Raw genomic sequence first — 15,342 nt, forward strand, 5'->3', positions numbered from 1 at the left:
TCTGACTCCTTAGCAAATGAAGTGAATGAATGATACAGAAGTTAAGTTTCACTGTCTCTAGGATCTTAAATGTCAATCGACAGAGAATTAAACTCGCTACAAAGCCTGGGTGATGTGGGACGTCAACAGTCCTGACGCTGAAAGCGCAGCACCTCTGCACCGGTGCCGAATCGAATCTCGGAGACAGACTTTTAGGTGAAGTAGAAAAGGACAGCTTTATTGCTTTGCCAGGCAAAGATGGACACAGCGGGTTCCTGCCTCGAAAAACTATGTGTCCCCACCCGGGAGGATTTGATGAGGGGTTTATAACAAGCCTTCAAGGGGGGGTTGTTGATGAGATCAGGCCATGTGCAGGGTCTTAGGGGGTCGGGTTTCCTGACCTTGATGGGCTTCTCTGGCCCCTTTAATCTCACCTCAGGTGGTTTCTTGGCTACTCCTCTTGATTAGCAACTGTTCAAATTGCCCTTTGGCACCCAGGGAAGGTCACGGAGGCTGCAGTCTGTTCCCTAGAAACAAGAAATGGGGGACAGAAAGGCTTTCGTGCCCAGGAGCCCATAGGCCCCCTGGTTTCATTCCCAACAGTGATGCTCTGTTTAACAAAGTCTACTTAGAAAGCACAGTCCACGTCATGTCCCTGGGCTGAGGAGGGTTCTAACTGCTTTTGAGGGGGGACATGCTGGGGACATTGTGATACCCGTGGCTCTGGGCAGGTGGGGGGCCACCCCACATTCATCCAGGAGTTGATGCAGCTCATGGGTAGCCCTGCCAGTCACCTGTCTAGTCCCCAAATCTGGTGGCCAGGTGAGTGGTGCCCAGACGGCGGGGAACACAATGGGGCAGGAGGGGCCTGGGGGGCATGGCACCAGGTCCCCTCCCCCCACTCAGTCCCCTGGGAGCCCAGCCCACCTTCCCAGGACTTTCCTCAGGTGTTCCCTGAACATTCTCCTCACTCTCCTCTGTCTCTGTCTCTCTCCCTGTCTCTGTCTCTCTGTCTCCCCTGCCCCACCTTCCTCCCTGAACAAGCCCACCATCTCTGCCTCTCTCCCTGCAACCCCCGAGATGCCCTCCCCCTCCTCAGCCTCCCCTCCCCCTGCACCCCATGTCCTGCACCGGAATCCTATTCACCCCCACCATCTGCTTCTGCGTCTAAGGTCTGACCCTCAGGGGATCGCTGGTGCCACTGTGAGGGGTGCGTGCGCAGGTTAGGGTCCCGTCTCTGCAGGTGGGCACCCATCCATCACCCAACGGGAGGCGGGAGCAGAGACGTCCAGCTCTGCAGGGGGCCGAGCGAGGCTGGACTGGAGCGGAGATGGGGGCAGGGGTGGGGTTTCCTTCGTGATGACGGCCGTGCTCAGAAACGCAGAGTCGGGGCGAGGCTTTCGTGGACGGGGCAGTGGAGGGGTGGCCCCTGACCATGCTGGACAGTGGGCAGGACTCACACAGGCTGAGCGGCTGGGTCAGACCTGGCCCAGGACCCAAGCATGTGGAAGGGGTCGACCCTATGGATGGAAGCTCTGTGCAACATTCCCACGAGTCCAGTGGTCAGGGTGGCCTCCCAGGGAAAAGGGCTGCGTTATGTGAATGTCATTATCAAACTCACTCCAAAGATCATGGGAACCAGGCCCAGGCTGCCCGCCCCCCTAAACCGGCGCACAGCCGACAGAGTCGCAAGCGCATGCAGGGCCCCAGGCTCCTGGGGGTACACCATGCTCAGCATCGTGTGGAAGCACACCTGTGGCGTCACCGGGAGGATGGAGAGTCTGACGGACCAGCACCAAAGCCAGGATGCCCAGCACCACAGACTGGATGCGGGCAGGACACCCCGGCCACAGAGAGAGCCTTCTCCCCCTTCCATGGAAAAAAACACCCAAGGCCGGAAGTGGGGATACACCAGCTACGTTTTTTCCCTTTAAAAATAACTTTGATGCTGACATAGCAGAAAACGAAATCTAATTTCTTCTCTTTGGAACAGAGTCGTTGGAATTCCCAGGAAAATTCTTGGGCCATGAAAGTCTTTTGAAAGTCAGATTTTTGGCCGAAAAGGAATTTTAGTTAAAGCCCTGGAGCAAAATACTATCTTGCAGATAAAAGCTGGTTCCAATGCTCGAGGGAGAGTGGATACCTCTCCCTTGGGTGAATGGTTTCCATCCAAAACAGAACCAAACCTGAGACTCTGTGGCCACAAGATCCTAAATGCACCTAAGGCCACACGTTCTCATGCCTCCAGATAAAGGGAAAGTGTGATGGGACCATCTAGTCACACCGACTGGTGGAAACAGCCCACAGGGAGTGGCATCACACATCTGAAGTTCCCCTCACCCCCCATTAAAACATAAGAGACAGTAAGAAACATTAGGAGACGTGAAAAGTAAAAAAGACGACCAGCCAGTATCCCAGACGTCACCGAAAACAGCAGGCACCTTGGCTATAAACGCCTTAACCTTTTTCCTAAACACAGGCTTTTTCCTGTCATCAGGATTTTGCTGCTTCGGGCAGTTTGCTTACAGTCCATCACTGAACACTATGATCCTGGCTCCTTTCAAAGTCACGGGCATTGAATCCACGTGCAAGGCTGGGGGCACCTCCCTGCTGCTGGATCCCTGGGTGCTCACAAGTGGTTGCTCCGTGCACCATGTTTCCAGAAATATCTCTGTACCGAAGCGTTTTTCCAAATCTCCGAGTACAGACTTAGGACATACTCCCCAGAGTGGGGTTACGGAGCCCAGGGTATGGGGTAAACAGAAGCAATGGGATCTCCTAATGCCCCATAGCAGGTGGCATGGGCCCAACAGTGGCCCCAAAAGATATCCTTGTCCCCAGACCCTAAACCCGTGAGTGTGGCCTTTCCAGGCAGGATTAAGCCAAGGACGGTGAGAGAAGGTGGCCTCTAAATGCAGCTAGTGTATCCTCGTGAGTGAGGCCTTGGGGACCTGGGGACAGAGCAGGTGCACAGGGGAGGCCACAGAGACAGAGGCGGGGCCCAGAGGGACGCATCCACAAGCCTCTGAGCGCCAGGAGAGTGAGGCCTGGGGGTGGGGTCTCCCCGGTGCCCCCGGGCTGCCACACCTTCACCTAAGACCTCTGCCTCCAGGAGTAAATTTCCGATGTTTTAAGCCCTTCCCCACCCACCTCACCCCCTGCCCCGGGACACCAATATAACAAGGTAGGAGACACCACTTCCACTCACTTGGCTCAACTCATGTGGTTTTTGCAAAATTACAGAACCAAAGTCATAGTGAAATCTATTCCTAAAATGCCACTGCTTATGCCAGGCTGGTGCAGACCCAGGGAAACTGCAGAATGTGGGTCGTTTCACCAGGTCCAGGAAACTCGACCTTCAACCCACGAGTTAAGGTTGGAGGTGCAACAAAGGGTTGGATTTTCCTGCAGCTCAGAGATAAAACAGACCAAGCCCTGCACCTCTGTGAGCCCAGGACAGATGACAAGTGTCACCCGTGAGGCCCATGTTCCCATGGATGTGGCCTGGCTTTCTGGACGTAAGAAGCCGATCTGAACAGTCACTAACAGGAAACACCGGCCACCTGAAAGGACAGGCGAAACAGGGAGGGGTTTTTGCTCTAAGAATCGAGAGGCAAGTAGCATATAAAAATCTAAATCTTCTGGAACTAATGTTCCTTTAGATATGGTTTCTAATTTTAAGCACCAGAGCTTGATTATCGATTGCAATGTGTTTTTAAATGAACAGATTAAAACTTTCTCCATAAAAATGAACTGTAAAGAATTACGGATGCTCTCTGGGAACCGAGGCCCCATCTGACTCCCCGCACTGAGATCTCAGGCTGCAAGAGTCCCCTCCTCTGAGAGTGGGGACCTGGCTCTCTGCCCAGCCCACCTGGCAGCCGGATGGTGTTACCTACAGCTCTGCTGAAATCAGGAGGGGATGTGTTCATGCTTCCAATCTCCAGATAGGGGTCATTTTAAAACCACTGCTCTTACTAAACACCCAGCCCCAAATGTTCCCAGCTTGGTGTCATAACCACTGCTCTTCCTTCACAGAAGACCGTGGTCACCTTACTGCGGCCTTTAGGGGAAACTTCACCCCATCTCCAGTGGTGAAGGTACAACCGTGTGTCTCAGATTGGGACTCGAACCTCACCAAAACCCATAGTCTTTTAACCGAGATCACACACCTGGTTTCAGGATTTAACGAAGCTCAGGTTCTTGAAGTCTCATCACAGAAAGCATTCAGTGATAGACAAAATGATAGGTAACAAGCGGATTTATTTAGAGAGAAACACACTCCACAGAGTGTGGGCCACCTCAGAAGGTGAGAAAGGCACCAGGGTATGGGGTTGTCAGTGTTACAGGGGTGGGTAATTTCATAGGCTAATGAGTGGGAGGAGTATTCCAGCTATTTTGGAGAAGGGGTGGGGATTTCCCAAAATTGGGCCACCACCCACTTTTTGACCTTTATGGTCTGGCCTTGGAACTGTCCTGGCGCCTGTGGGTGTGTCATTTAGCTCGCTGATGTGTTACAGTGAGCATATACTGAGGCTCAAGGTCTAGTGGAAGTCGACTTGTCTGCCATCTTGGACCCATTTGGTTCTAATCAGTTTATGTCATGTCCTTGGGCTATGTCATTCTTTTAAAAGTTGTGCCCTGCCCCTCTCCCTCCTGTTTCAAAGGTAGTGAGTGATAAACTCAGGAATATTTGTCCAACATAAGCGTGGTAACAGTGATGACACTCCCGCATCTGCTGCCTCTGCTACTCCGGCAACAATGCTGAGACAGGGACACAGGTTTGAGGTGGCAGCCATCCCTTGTCCAGCCCCCAGGACACTGCAAAGGGCTGAGAAGCTGCAAAACAAACTAGAAATTAGGTGACCAGGAGACATCATGAACATTGAGGGAAAGCAGAAGAGGGGCTAAGTGACAACAAAAGACACGGAGGTCACCTGGACCCGGTAGACTGACTCCCAAGTCCATGCTGCCTGCTTTGTGCATCACCCGGCTCACAATGGAACTGCCTGGCACGCTGGGAACGCTGATGCCCGCTGCACCCAGGCCAGTTCCATCCCAGTCTTGGGAGTCCTAGCAGCAGGAGGCTCCCAAAGCCCCCCAGACGAGCCCAGGGTGCATGGCGTTGTACTCACAGCTGTGCCTCAGCCTGAGTCACCCAGCTGCACCGTGACCTTTCTCAGTGGGTGTGACTGTGCCTCCAGGGCACGAGCAAACCTGCCCACGGACAAGGAGGGAAGTGAAGTAAGGATGGATTTGGTGATGTTCAGACCTCACTGTCATGTTGGACCCGCACCTCCTCCCGGCGGCCGTGCCTCGGGGGTGAAAACGGCAGACAGGGACCCCGACCACCCACAGTCCCTGCACCCATGCCCGCGGTTATCGGTCTCACGCCCCGGGCGCACAGGCCCGGCAGGTCTTGGGTGGCGCCCATCCTGGGACAGTCCCTGTCAGTCCTCGAGGTACAGAGATTGTCTCTCAGTTAAAGAAAACAGCCTTTTTCCAAGATCTCTCCCTCACTTATCTTTGGTATTTCAGTGATTGACAAACAGACAAAAATATATTTATTTAGGGATTATCTATATTGAAAACTAGACCTGGGACTTTTTTCTCTGTCAACACTGCAGTCATGTCAGCTGTTTGTATAAAAGGAGAGGCACTTTCCGTTCAATCCGGAATGCTGAAAACTCTCCAGTTTGTATTCAGGGCGACATTTGGTTTTATTGATGGTGTTGGCTGAATAAGTTAAACTCGTACAGCCAGGGAAGGAGAAGGCTGATTGTCTCTTTATTGTAAAGGTTATTAGGAGAAGACCAGATATAGAATTTGTTTGTCTTTAGACCTTCCTGCAGAGTCAGAGCCATTCAGATACGTTCCAGAAGTTTTGTTCAAAGCCAGTCCATGGACAGCCTGAAGCACAGGAATGTCTCCTCTGTAATACTCATCTCATCATTAGAGAAAGGGCTTTGTTATCGATGGGGAATGTCCATTCCCCTGCTTCTCATGCCTCCAGAAATGTGCTCCCCTTCAACACTTTTGGACACTTACTCTTTGGGAAAATCACACATTAGATCCCAAGGGCAATTCTCCACTCCTTTCTGAGAGACAGGTTGTGACTTACAGAAATGACCACAATTATTTTTTTAAGTGAAGTTATGCAAATCTGATAGACTAAAGTAAACGTTTCATAAAACCAATGACTGTTTAAATTGTAGGACTAAACTGTTTGTATATAAATATTACCTTTTATATTCCACTTGAGTTTTATGTGGGTGAGCACATTACTTTAATGACCCACACTTAACGGAGGGGGAGCCGTTCCTCAATCCTCGCCAGCCAGATGGCTGCCTCTTCTTGCATGAGATTAGAAGATGTTTCTCACTCACCTCAATGCTTCTGAGGCAAATTAATATCGCCAGCTAAATTGCTTGTGTTTACGGAATAAAATTTAAAGAGAATTTTTTAAGGCAATTGGTGTCACAGGTTCTCAGAGCAGACTGCTCTCTAGGTAGGCCTGCTGGTTTGAGCACTCGGTAATTAATGGAAAGAATTCTGTGTTAATTGACTGCTTCGGGAAAGGGAAATAGAATGACTCCTTATTAATCATGAAAGGAAATGTACGGCATGGAAGCACCACATTAATTGCTCTAACCGTGGAGAAATGTTAATTAATGAAAAGAATAATGATGTAAGAAATTAACTGCATAATGCTTGTGCTGATGGAGGCTGGATTTTAAGCATGTGGAAACCACAAAATGTTGCCTTAAATAACAGATACACGGAAAGTTGTTCCACTCAAATTTACAGGGAAATGTCTGACAAGGCTCCTGTCACCTTTGCTGGCAGAAGCAAACACTCACCCAGAGCCTCATTTATGTCAAGGACCACGGCCTTGTCCTCTGATCGGGGCTCCTGAAGTCAAATCACCCCCAGAGCCAAACAAGGTCGTTCATGTCACCACAGTAGGTCCCGCCCACTGCTGAGTTTGACAAAGGGGTGGGGAGGGAGAGTATTTTCCCCTAAACTGCAGTCAATTCAATTTCTGATATTTCCCAGGGAACATAAAGAAAAATTGCGATTCACTTTGGAGACAGAGGGTCTTTTTTATTTTTATTTTTTTTGCGGTACGCGGGCCTCTCACTGCCGTGGCCTCTCCCGTCGCGGAGCACAGGCTCCGGACGCGCAGGCCTAGCGGCCATGGCTCACGGGCCCAGCCGCTCCGCGGCACGCGGGATCCCCCCGGACCAGGGCACGAACCCGCGTCCCCTGCATCGTCAGGCAGTCTCCCAACCACTGCGCCACCAGGGAAGCCCAGAGGGTCATTTTTTAAATCTGACTTTAAGTCCCTGAGAGAATATGTAGCTTCCCCTTCACCCAACAACTCATTTTCCAGGAAAAGGATCCACGTTTATTCACACGCAGACCCACCGACACCCATCCCCCCGACGGCAGAGAGGGGCTCGGGGTCACCAGGGGTCACGAGGCCAAAGCCATGCCCGGTCCAGTGTGCTGCGAGCCCCAGGCCAGCTCCCCCCATCCCCCACCGCCAGCTGCACGATGGGGACAGTGACGCCTCGGGGACAACGGGGCAGAAAGGCCCCCCGTCCTCCCCCAGGTGAGGCCAGTGAGCCAGGGCGCTGACGCCCCTCTCCCCCCCAGGTGGAACGTGCTGGGGCTGCAGGGTGCGCTGCTCTGCCACTTCATCGAGCCCGTGTACCTGCACAGCATCGTGGTGGGGAGCCTGCACCACACCGGCCACCTCTCCCGGGTCATGAGCCACAGAACAGAGGACATCGGCCAGCTGCCCGCCTCGTACCGGCACAACCGGCCCCTCCTCAGCGGTAAGAACAGGTCCTCAAACGCACACACCCCTCCGTCCACAGGCCCTGAGGCCCCCAGGGCAGGCTCTCCCAGTCTGGCCCGTGGCCATTTAAGACTCAGCGAGCAGAACTGCAGAGATCGGATACTTGAAAGGTCAGCCGGGTGCGGAGCATCTCCAGACGACATTCCAGAGTTAAGGTGTAACAGGATGAGCCCCTCAGACATCACAGTGTCACTTTCAGGGCAGTGTCTGCGGTGCCCAGAGAAATCCAGGCAATAAACACACGTGTCCAACAGGGCAGGGGGGATCCAGGGCCATAGGTCGCCCCCACCTGATCCAGAAGCAAATTCCTGAATGTTCCCCCAGCACCAAACCTGGGAGGGGGATGCTGCCCCCAGGCCGCCAGGGCCAGGCCTGGGGTCGTGAGGACCAGAAGTCACACAGCCGTGAGCCCCTCTGGCGGCAGCTGACCTCTCAGCTCAGCGGGAGGGGGCATTGGGGAGGTAGCCCCACCCGCTGTGACCCCCGTAATTAACCCGGTAATCCACCGGGGCTCCCTCCTGGGCGGTGCCTTGTCTCTGAAGGGGCTGCAAGCCGTGATCTGCGGTGGGGGGCCCTGGGTGGTGGGCATGTGTAGACCCACAGCAATTGGCCAGTCCAGGGCTTAGACCAGATCCCCCGGAAGAGGAGAGAGAAGGTCAAAGAGCCAGTCAACAGTTGTGGTAAGAGTCAGGCCTAAGGGTTACTCCCAGGACCCTAAGGTTGTTCTTAGAAAACCAGGGGCAACGATGGTGCCCACGGGGTGGCGGGAACTCGCGGGGACAGCTCTCAGCCAGGCCAGCCCCCAAGAGAGCACACCTCCCCACTCCCTCAACCCTCCCACGAGAGTCACCAGCCAAGGGCAGCATCACGGACCCCAAAGCTCAGACAGGGTGGAAGAGGATGCTCCCAGTGGGGCTGGGACCACCCAGGGCTCAGTGGCTATGCCCCAGGTTTCTTTACACACCAGAACCTGTTCCTAAAATCTAAGGCCCTCTGCCAAATCCGGGGACCATGTCAGATTCCAGGGGCTCCCAGCGTCCAGGGAGGGGACTCAGCAAACTACAGCGAGGCCATGGGAGCAGGGGTCGTGTGCCCATCCAGGACCACTGCCCCACCTTCCCTTCCCGTGACTCGGGCCGACTTGTCGCGGAGGGGGTTCCCTCAGCCCCGTCCTCGCCATGAACGGTGCCTTCGGATCTGACCCAAAGCTGTGCCCATGGCTGTGGTGCCCTACGGCCTAAGCCCGGCAGGTGATGGCCACGTACAGCCTGTGGGTGGTTCTCCTGGGGGGTGTGTGCCCAGAGAGGCCTGATCTGCACGGTGCAGCTACTCACCCTCCACGATTCCCCCCCAGAGAATGGCTCCACCATTCAGGGAAGGGACCTAAATAAACCCAGCAGCCACTCCCGTCAACGTCAAGATGAGGCACACACCCTGTCACACCAACCACGACAGCTGCTGTTACCTCCATTTATAAATGTGGAAATAGACTCGCAGGAATTTAAGTGTGAAGATGCTCTATTTATCAACATGGAGCAAGGATTTGAACCCCGTTTAACCAGAAGGCCAAGTTCTCCCGACACACGCACTGTGACCCGTGGCAATGGCACAATTTCTTAACCACACAAGAATTAACAACACAAACAAGACCAGCTGAAGAGGTAGTGACATCCACCTCGTAGGAGCTGGGGATGGGAGCCTGAGACCCACGCCCGTCTCCAAGGGGCTCAGTCCTGACTCACCATCGTCAGGTGAGGGATGGGAAGGCTTGCCTCAAATTCAACGTCTATGAAACCAGAGTCATTTTCTAAACGGTCAATAATTTCAGTAATTCTGATAAAATATCACTTTGGGCCCAGTTTCAATGTCTTTCTTTCACTTTCCCTTTTCTTCTTTCTCCTGTTCTTTCTTAAAATGTTGAAGATTAATGACTTCATGTGGTTGAGCAGCAGAAACAGCTCTGCAGTGGCCCCCAAAGACCTAGAATTCCTGGTGTGGCGCTAAAAGCAAATGTTCAGGTCTTGGGTGTCTAAGTTAAATTTAATTTCCATCTATGTTGATGAGTCAGGTGACAACTTTTCCATGTGTCCAGCTCCTTGGGTTGCCACTTGCTTCCCAGCACCAGGCTCTGCTTCCCCGTGAGATGCTGCTGGGGCCCCTGGGCCCACCCACCCAGGGCCCTGAGAGGCCCCATGCAGCCGTCCAGTCTGTCCACTGGGGAACAGGAGGCTGGGAAGGGGCAGAGTGTGGATATGGGAGCAGCTGCTCAGGGGGCTGGATCCAGGGGAGGGATCAGGAGGGGCGGGTGGGTGGGGTGGGGGGTGGGGATCCAGGCTGAACATCCTGCAGCACTGTGGCCGTGAACACACATGAGACCAAGGTCCTTCTCTGCGTGACCCCAGTGGGAGCCGGGGTTGGGGGTGGAGCCAGCCCGTCAGCTGCGCGGGGAGTCGGGAGGCATGGAGGGCATGTGGCCGAGGCCCTGGGGTCAGTGGCCCTCCTCCCAGGCCACCATCCTGCACGGTTTAGCATCCTCGGCAGCCCCAGGGCTCAGAAAGACCCACTCCCGGTTTAACGCTCTGAGGTCCTGAAATTCAAACCAGGGCCCAGTCACCTTGCCGAGCCGGTGCCTTGCACCCTCAGAGCTCACTTGTTTTCACTCCATTTCGTATCTCGTCAGCCGGACTGTGATCCTGGTGTCTGCCCTGTGGGGAGCGGGCAGGCAGCAGATGCCCCGTAAACGCATGCTCTCAGCTGGCCTTTATGCGGCCCCATCTGTTCACCAGTCCACGCGACGAACATCCAGAGAAAGGGGGAAACGTGGGCAGTGTTATTACAGGACAGCCTTGCATTTAAAACCCTTCGAATCCAAGCCCCAGCGATGGCGCTCGGGCCGGCCGTCCCCCCCGTCCCACCAGCGTGGGAGCCGTTTCCCGCCCGCCCGGCCAGCAGCGCTCACGCCCGGCGCCCCGTCTCTCCCGGCAGGAGTGAGTCAGGCCGAGGCACGGCATCCTGGGAAGTCGCCCCACTTCAGCGTGAACTGGGTGGTGGGCACGGCGGACGTGGAGGTCATCGACGCCACCACCGGGAAGCGGAGCTGCGGCCGCTCGTCCAGGCTCTGCAAGCACAGGCTCTCGGCCCGGTGGGCGCGGCTCTACGGCAAGGTCAGTGGGGCTGGACACGGGTGGGGCCCAGGGAGCGGCCGCTTGGGCAGAGCCAGGGTGACACGGGACACGCAAACCAGCCCCCATGTCCCTGCCCGCCCCCCGCCAACCCCAGGTGTGGCCCCTCCTAGTGGGGCCCCTGACCTGCAGCAGGGTCTCATGCTGTGGCCCCAGAAATAGGTGGAAAGGGGCTCACTGGTGAACAGCTGTGGCCAGTGCAGCCCGTGAGAAAGTCCATAGAAACTTCGGAGTCCATGTCATTCCAGTCCAGACAGAAGGAAATGGATGCCCAGAAAAGTTAGGTGTTCCCCCAGTTACACGGCTGTGAGTGTCAGGGACGGACTGGCCGGCCAGTAGCCGGTGCTGCCCCCCACCGACCACTTTCCCCGCTCACCACACCCCGACCCTGGTGCACGGGTGGTGAAGCCAGGCCGGGTCCTGCCCCACTGGACACGGGGGCCAGTCCCGGTCCTCCCGGCGGGCTAGCAGGTGACTCCGCCTGGGACGCTGCCTTCATTCCCACGGCCCCCTCGGCCTCACCACCCACGCCGATTTGAGCCCCTATTCCTCCTCGAAAAAGAAAAAAATTATGCACAGCTTGTGCTGTTAATAGCAGACAAGTTCTGTGTCTATTTGTTTCATTAATCACTCACACTTCTTGTGAAGCAAAGTCTCCCTAATTTCTACTGTTACTCTCTTTCTTTTTTTGGAATTTTATATGAAATTTTATTTATCAATAGATCAAATTAGAGAGAATAGATATTTTTGTTACTGAGGCATAATTGGCATATGAACAGTGTATATATTTAAGGGGCACCACTGGATATTTTGATACGTTGTGAAATGACCCCAGAATTGGACTAATTGACTCACGCAGCCCCTCCCATCATCCATGTGGTGAGAGGACTTAACCTGAGATCCACCCTCTTGGCAAACTCCAAGCCCACGTGGTGATCTCGCTGCTTTTCTGTTTAAAGGAAGAGAGAAGGAAAAGTGACTGGCAGGCCAGTGCCTGCTTGCCTGGCTTGAGCGGTCCTGCTGGTCGGGGTCCGTTCCCGGTGAGGGCTCACCCGTCCTCTCTCGTTCTGCCCCACAGCTGAGCACACGGATCCCAAGCCACGGAGACACGCCGTCCATGTACTGTGAGGCCAAGCTGGGGGCACGCACCTACCAGGCTGTCAAACAGCAGCTGTTCAGAGCATTCCAGAAGGCCGGCCTGGGCACCTGGGTAAGGAAGCCGCCGGAGCAAGACCAGTTCCTACTAATGCTGTGAGGCCCCGGGCCGGCCCTGCGCAGCGGGCGAAGCCGTGTGTGGGTGTGGCGTGCCCTGACGGTGCTGATCTGTGCTGTGCATTCGTTTTCCTTTGGTGTTCAGAAACACACGCGTGTCTGAAGCTCAGATGAGCAACTAGCCTTGCGTTAGGGACACGCTGCTTCTCCGACGGCTGCTCCCAAGATGCCAGGACCGAGATCGCCCACCACACCTGCCTACGCACAAACAGTTCTCCCTCCTCCTTGTGTCCAAGGGAATTTCCATCTGGGCCAGAGGGTCTGAGTGGATGCCTTGAAAAGCAGTGCCGAGGCTTGGCCGGTGAGAACCAACCAGGCCCATCCCCGACGCTTCCCTCCCCGCCACGCACCTCCTGAGCGAGGGGTTCCCACGAGCACAGCGTGTGTGAGACTTCAGGATAAGCCACAAGTGAAGAGAAAAGCCATGGGCTCCTCCCCAAAGAAGCCAGTAAGGATGAGCTATCATGTTCATTACTATTTTTTTCACTCCACCTCCTTTCAGAACGATTTGAGACACATGGTGTTAAAGAGCCCCTGAAAGAGGGCCAGAGAGTGAGATCGTTCTTGCAGAGTGCAAAGGAACAGTTTCCGAAGCACCCGGGGGCCAAGATTTAGGGCGCGAAGAAACCACCGCTACACGTCCTGGTGACAAGGGTCCCAGACGCGCAGCCCCGGGCCCCACGCCCATGGCTTGACGCAGCTGCTTCCCTGGCAGATGACGACCCGACCACATGGACAAGGTCTGAGCTGATAGGGTCCCCCCCAGGGAATCAATCAGGAAACCAAGTCCCAGACCAAGTCCTGCCTTTTTAACTGAGTTTTATCAGAAAGCAAGCACAGAAACTCACAGAACTGTCCCCTTAGGCCTGAGGGGCCTCCAGCTCTCTCATCTCGGGTCTCTGTTCTCCATCCTGAACAATAAAAAAATTCACTTAAAGCAGCTGCAAAAGTGCAAGAGGCAGAATTCTGCCCCCTTTAGGTTCCCCCGAGCACACGGGGCGTCCGGGGTTGAGTGAGGGGCGGGATCCTGACCCCCTGTCCACGCAGGAGGGTGGCACCCCCGTGACATCTCGAGTCCATCAAATGCCCTGAATTGTTTCACCGCCCAGGACTCATTTCTGGCTCCATCATGCTGGTTAACCAGCCTCTCGTTCCTCCATCTAAAAGATCCGCATCTGAGATTCATCGTCCAGAACATAAATAGCAAAGCTCTGTAGCAGCCTGGGCACCTCACTTAGCCCAAGAAAGGCAAGTGCAGCATCACAAAGCTCTCATAACAACGGGGCAAAAGCAAAACAAAGTGAGTTGTAGGTATTGTCACAAGAGAACAAGAAGTAGAGATACTAAGTATGGAGAGAGAAACTTTTCCTGGGATTTAATATAAAGTCAAACTTACTCAAGTTCTTTTATAAGAGAAAACGGACCGGGTATTTGACAACTTCTCCAGCATAAAGTTTCAAGAGAGATGAAAATGGTTTTGCAAATAGATGACTCGTATTAATCTTTCATACAAATTGAGGAAATAAAATCTTAATTCAGCACAAAAGCTAGGATCAAAAGGCTAGTTTATGTTAGTGTCTGCTCATTTGACGTGCCATCAGGACAAAGCTCAGAGAACCAGAGGCCTCAGGGCTGGTTGTGATCAGACACTCTGAGCCCCGTCTCTGGAGCCCTGCTCTGAAAGCGGGAGGCACAGTCCGGTCCTGGCCGGAATCTGTGACCAGAAGCTCAGCTCACAGCACCCTGAGCTGTTGCTTGGAGACGTGGTCCATGCTTTGTATGAACGAGCTCCTACTACAGGGAGCAGATGGCAGGGAAGATGTGGGGGAGCCGACCCACAAAGGGGCACAGAGGGCACTGCCCATGGGACCTGGTTCTAGGGGCTTGGAAGGCGCCCACCCACCCATGATGAGCAGCCCACAGGGTTCGAGGCACTGGCTCTCCAGAACCACACAAACTTCCTCATGTATCTGCTCCTGGAGAAAGCCACCCCTAGGGCCCTGTTAGCACCGGCTTGGGGACTTGTCTGTCGGGTCAGGAGGGCACTTCTCGGAGGGAGAGATGGATGAGAGAAGAGTCCCTAGGGCAGCAAGAAGTCCACTTCAGGGCCTGGAGCTTTGCCACGAGTGAGTGGGAAACAGAGAGGGAGCTAGGGACGAGGGACCCCGGGCTCCGGGCACAGGCGGGTGGGGACGGGACAGGAGGGCTGGGACGGCCAGAGGCCAGAGGAGAGGACCCCGGGCTCGAACACGGCACCAGGGTAGCTGGAGGGCTTGGCTCAGGTCAGCCCGAAGCCCAGAGGTGCATCTCCCTTTGCTTCAGGCCCCCGGGAGCACCAGCACCACTTATGCAGGTCCACCTGCATCTTTCGATTAGAAAAATTAGGGGAATTCGAGTCCAGAGGAGCCCGCACACTTCCCCACCTGGGTCTCTGTGAGGAGAACAAACACTTGAGTCACCCTGAAATCAGGACGGAGCCAACAAAAGGGCCCCCCACCTGCCGAACCTGCCTCGACCACCATCCTGTGTCTCTGTGATTCACACTTGCCCTGTTCCGTGTTCGTATCCACCCTCCCACAATCTGCCCTCCCACTAACATCCAACTAAAGTCGGCAGCACCTCCATCTGCCTCCCAAGCCCACACCACTTCCCATCAGGGAGAAAAATGTAAGCAACGTACAGTTCCCAGCCTGGTCCTCCTGGCAGGACCCAGCCCTAGAGGGTCAGGAGGTCGGTGGCTCCGCTTGTCCCCTCCCAGCACATGATCCCACAACGTGTGATAGCAAGTTACTGGATTTAGGATTATCTTTGGGTTTTGTTTTTGCTGAGCAAATGATTTGCGGGTCTATTTTGCAGATCTATAACTGTTGTTTCCTTTTTGTTCCTTTCTAAGTCTGTATGTACCCATCTGGCCACTACAGTGTCTGATGTCCGCTGTTCCTCAGAAATGTTGACTTGAGTTGCTTTTCAAGGAAACACAGCTCATATTTTTCCCACATAATTTTTTTCACAGAATTCTGTTCTTACCAATAAAGTTAAATGTTT

General features: G+C 54.4%; 1 protein-coding gene across 1 annotated transcript in view; it reads left to right on the forward strand.

The window, feature by feature from the left end:
• The window catches only part of ADARB2 (adenosine deaminase RNA specific B2 (inactive)), a 364,216-nt gene extending 350,927 nt beyond the window's left edge, over positions 1–13,289 (forward strand). The window contains exons 8-10 of the mRNA XM_089906613.1: positions 7,639–7,820; positions 10,829–11,007; positions 12,104–13,289. Of these exons, the coding sequence (XP_089762739.1) occupies positions 7,639–7,820; positions 10,829–11,007; positions 12,104–12,280 (538 nt within the window). The 3' untranslated portion in view covers positions 12,281–13,289. The remainder of the gene's footprint in view (positions 1–7,638; positions 7,821–10,828; positions 11,008–12,103) is intronic.
• The last annotated feature ends 2,053 nt before the right edge of the window (positions 13,290–15,342 follow it).

The sequence above is a fragment of the Delphinapterus leucas genome, chromosome 2 (assembly GCF_059928025.1).
Source record: "Delphinapterus leucas isolate spDelLeu-1000000601 "Yukka" chromosome 2, BTC_Dleu_Yukka2, whole genome shotgun sequence".
NCBI classification, from domain to species: domain Eukaryota; kingdom Metazoa; phylum Chordata; class Mammalia; order Artiodactyla; family Monodontidae; genus Delphinapterus; species Delphinapterus leucas.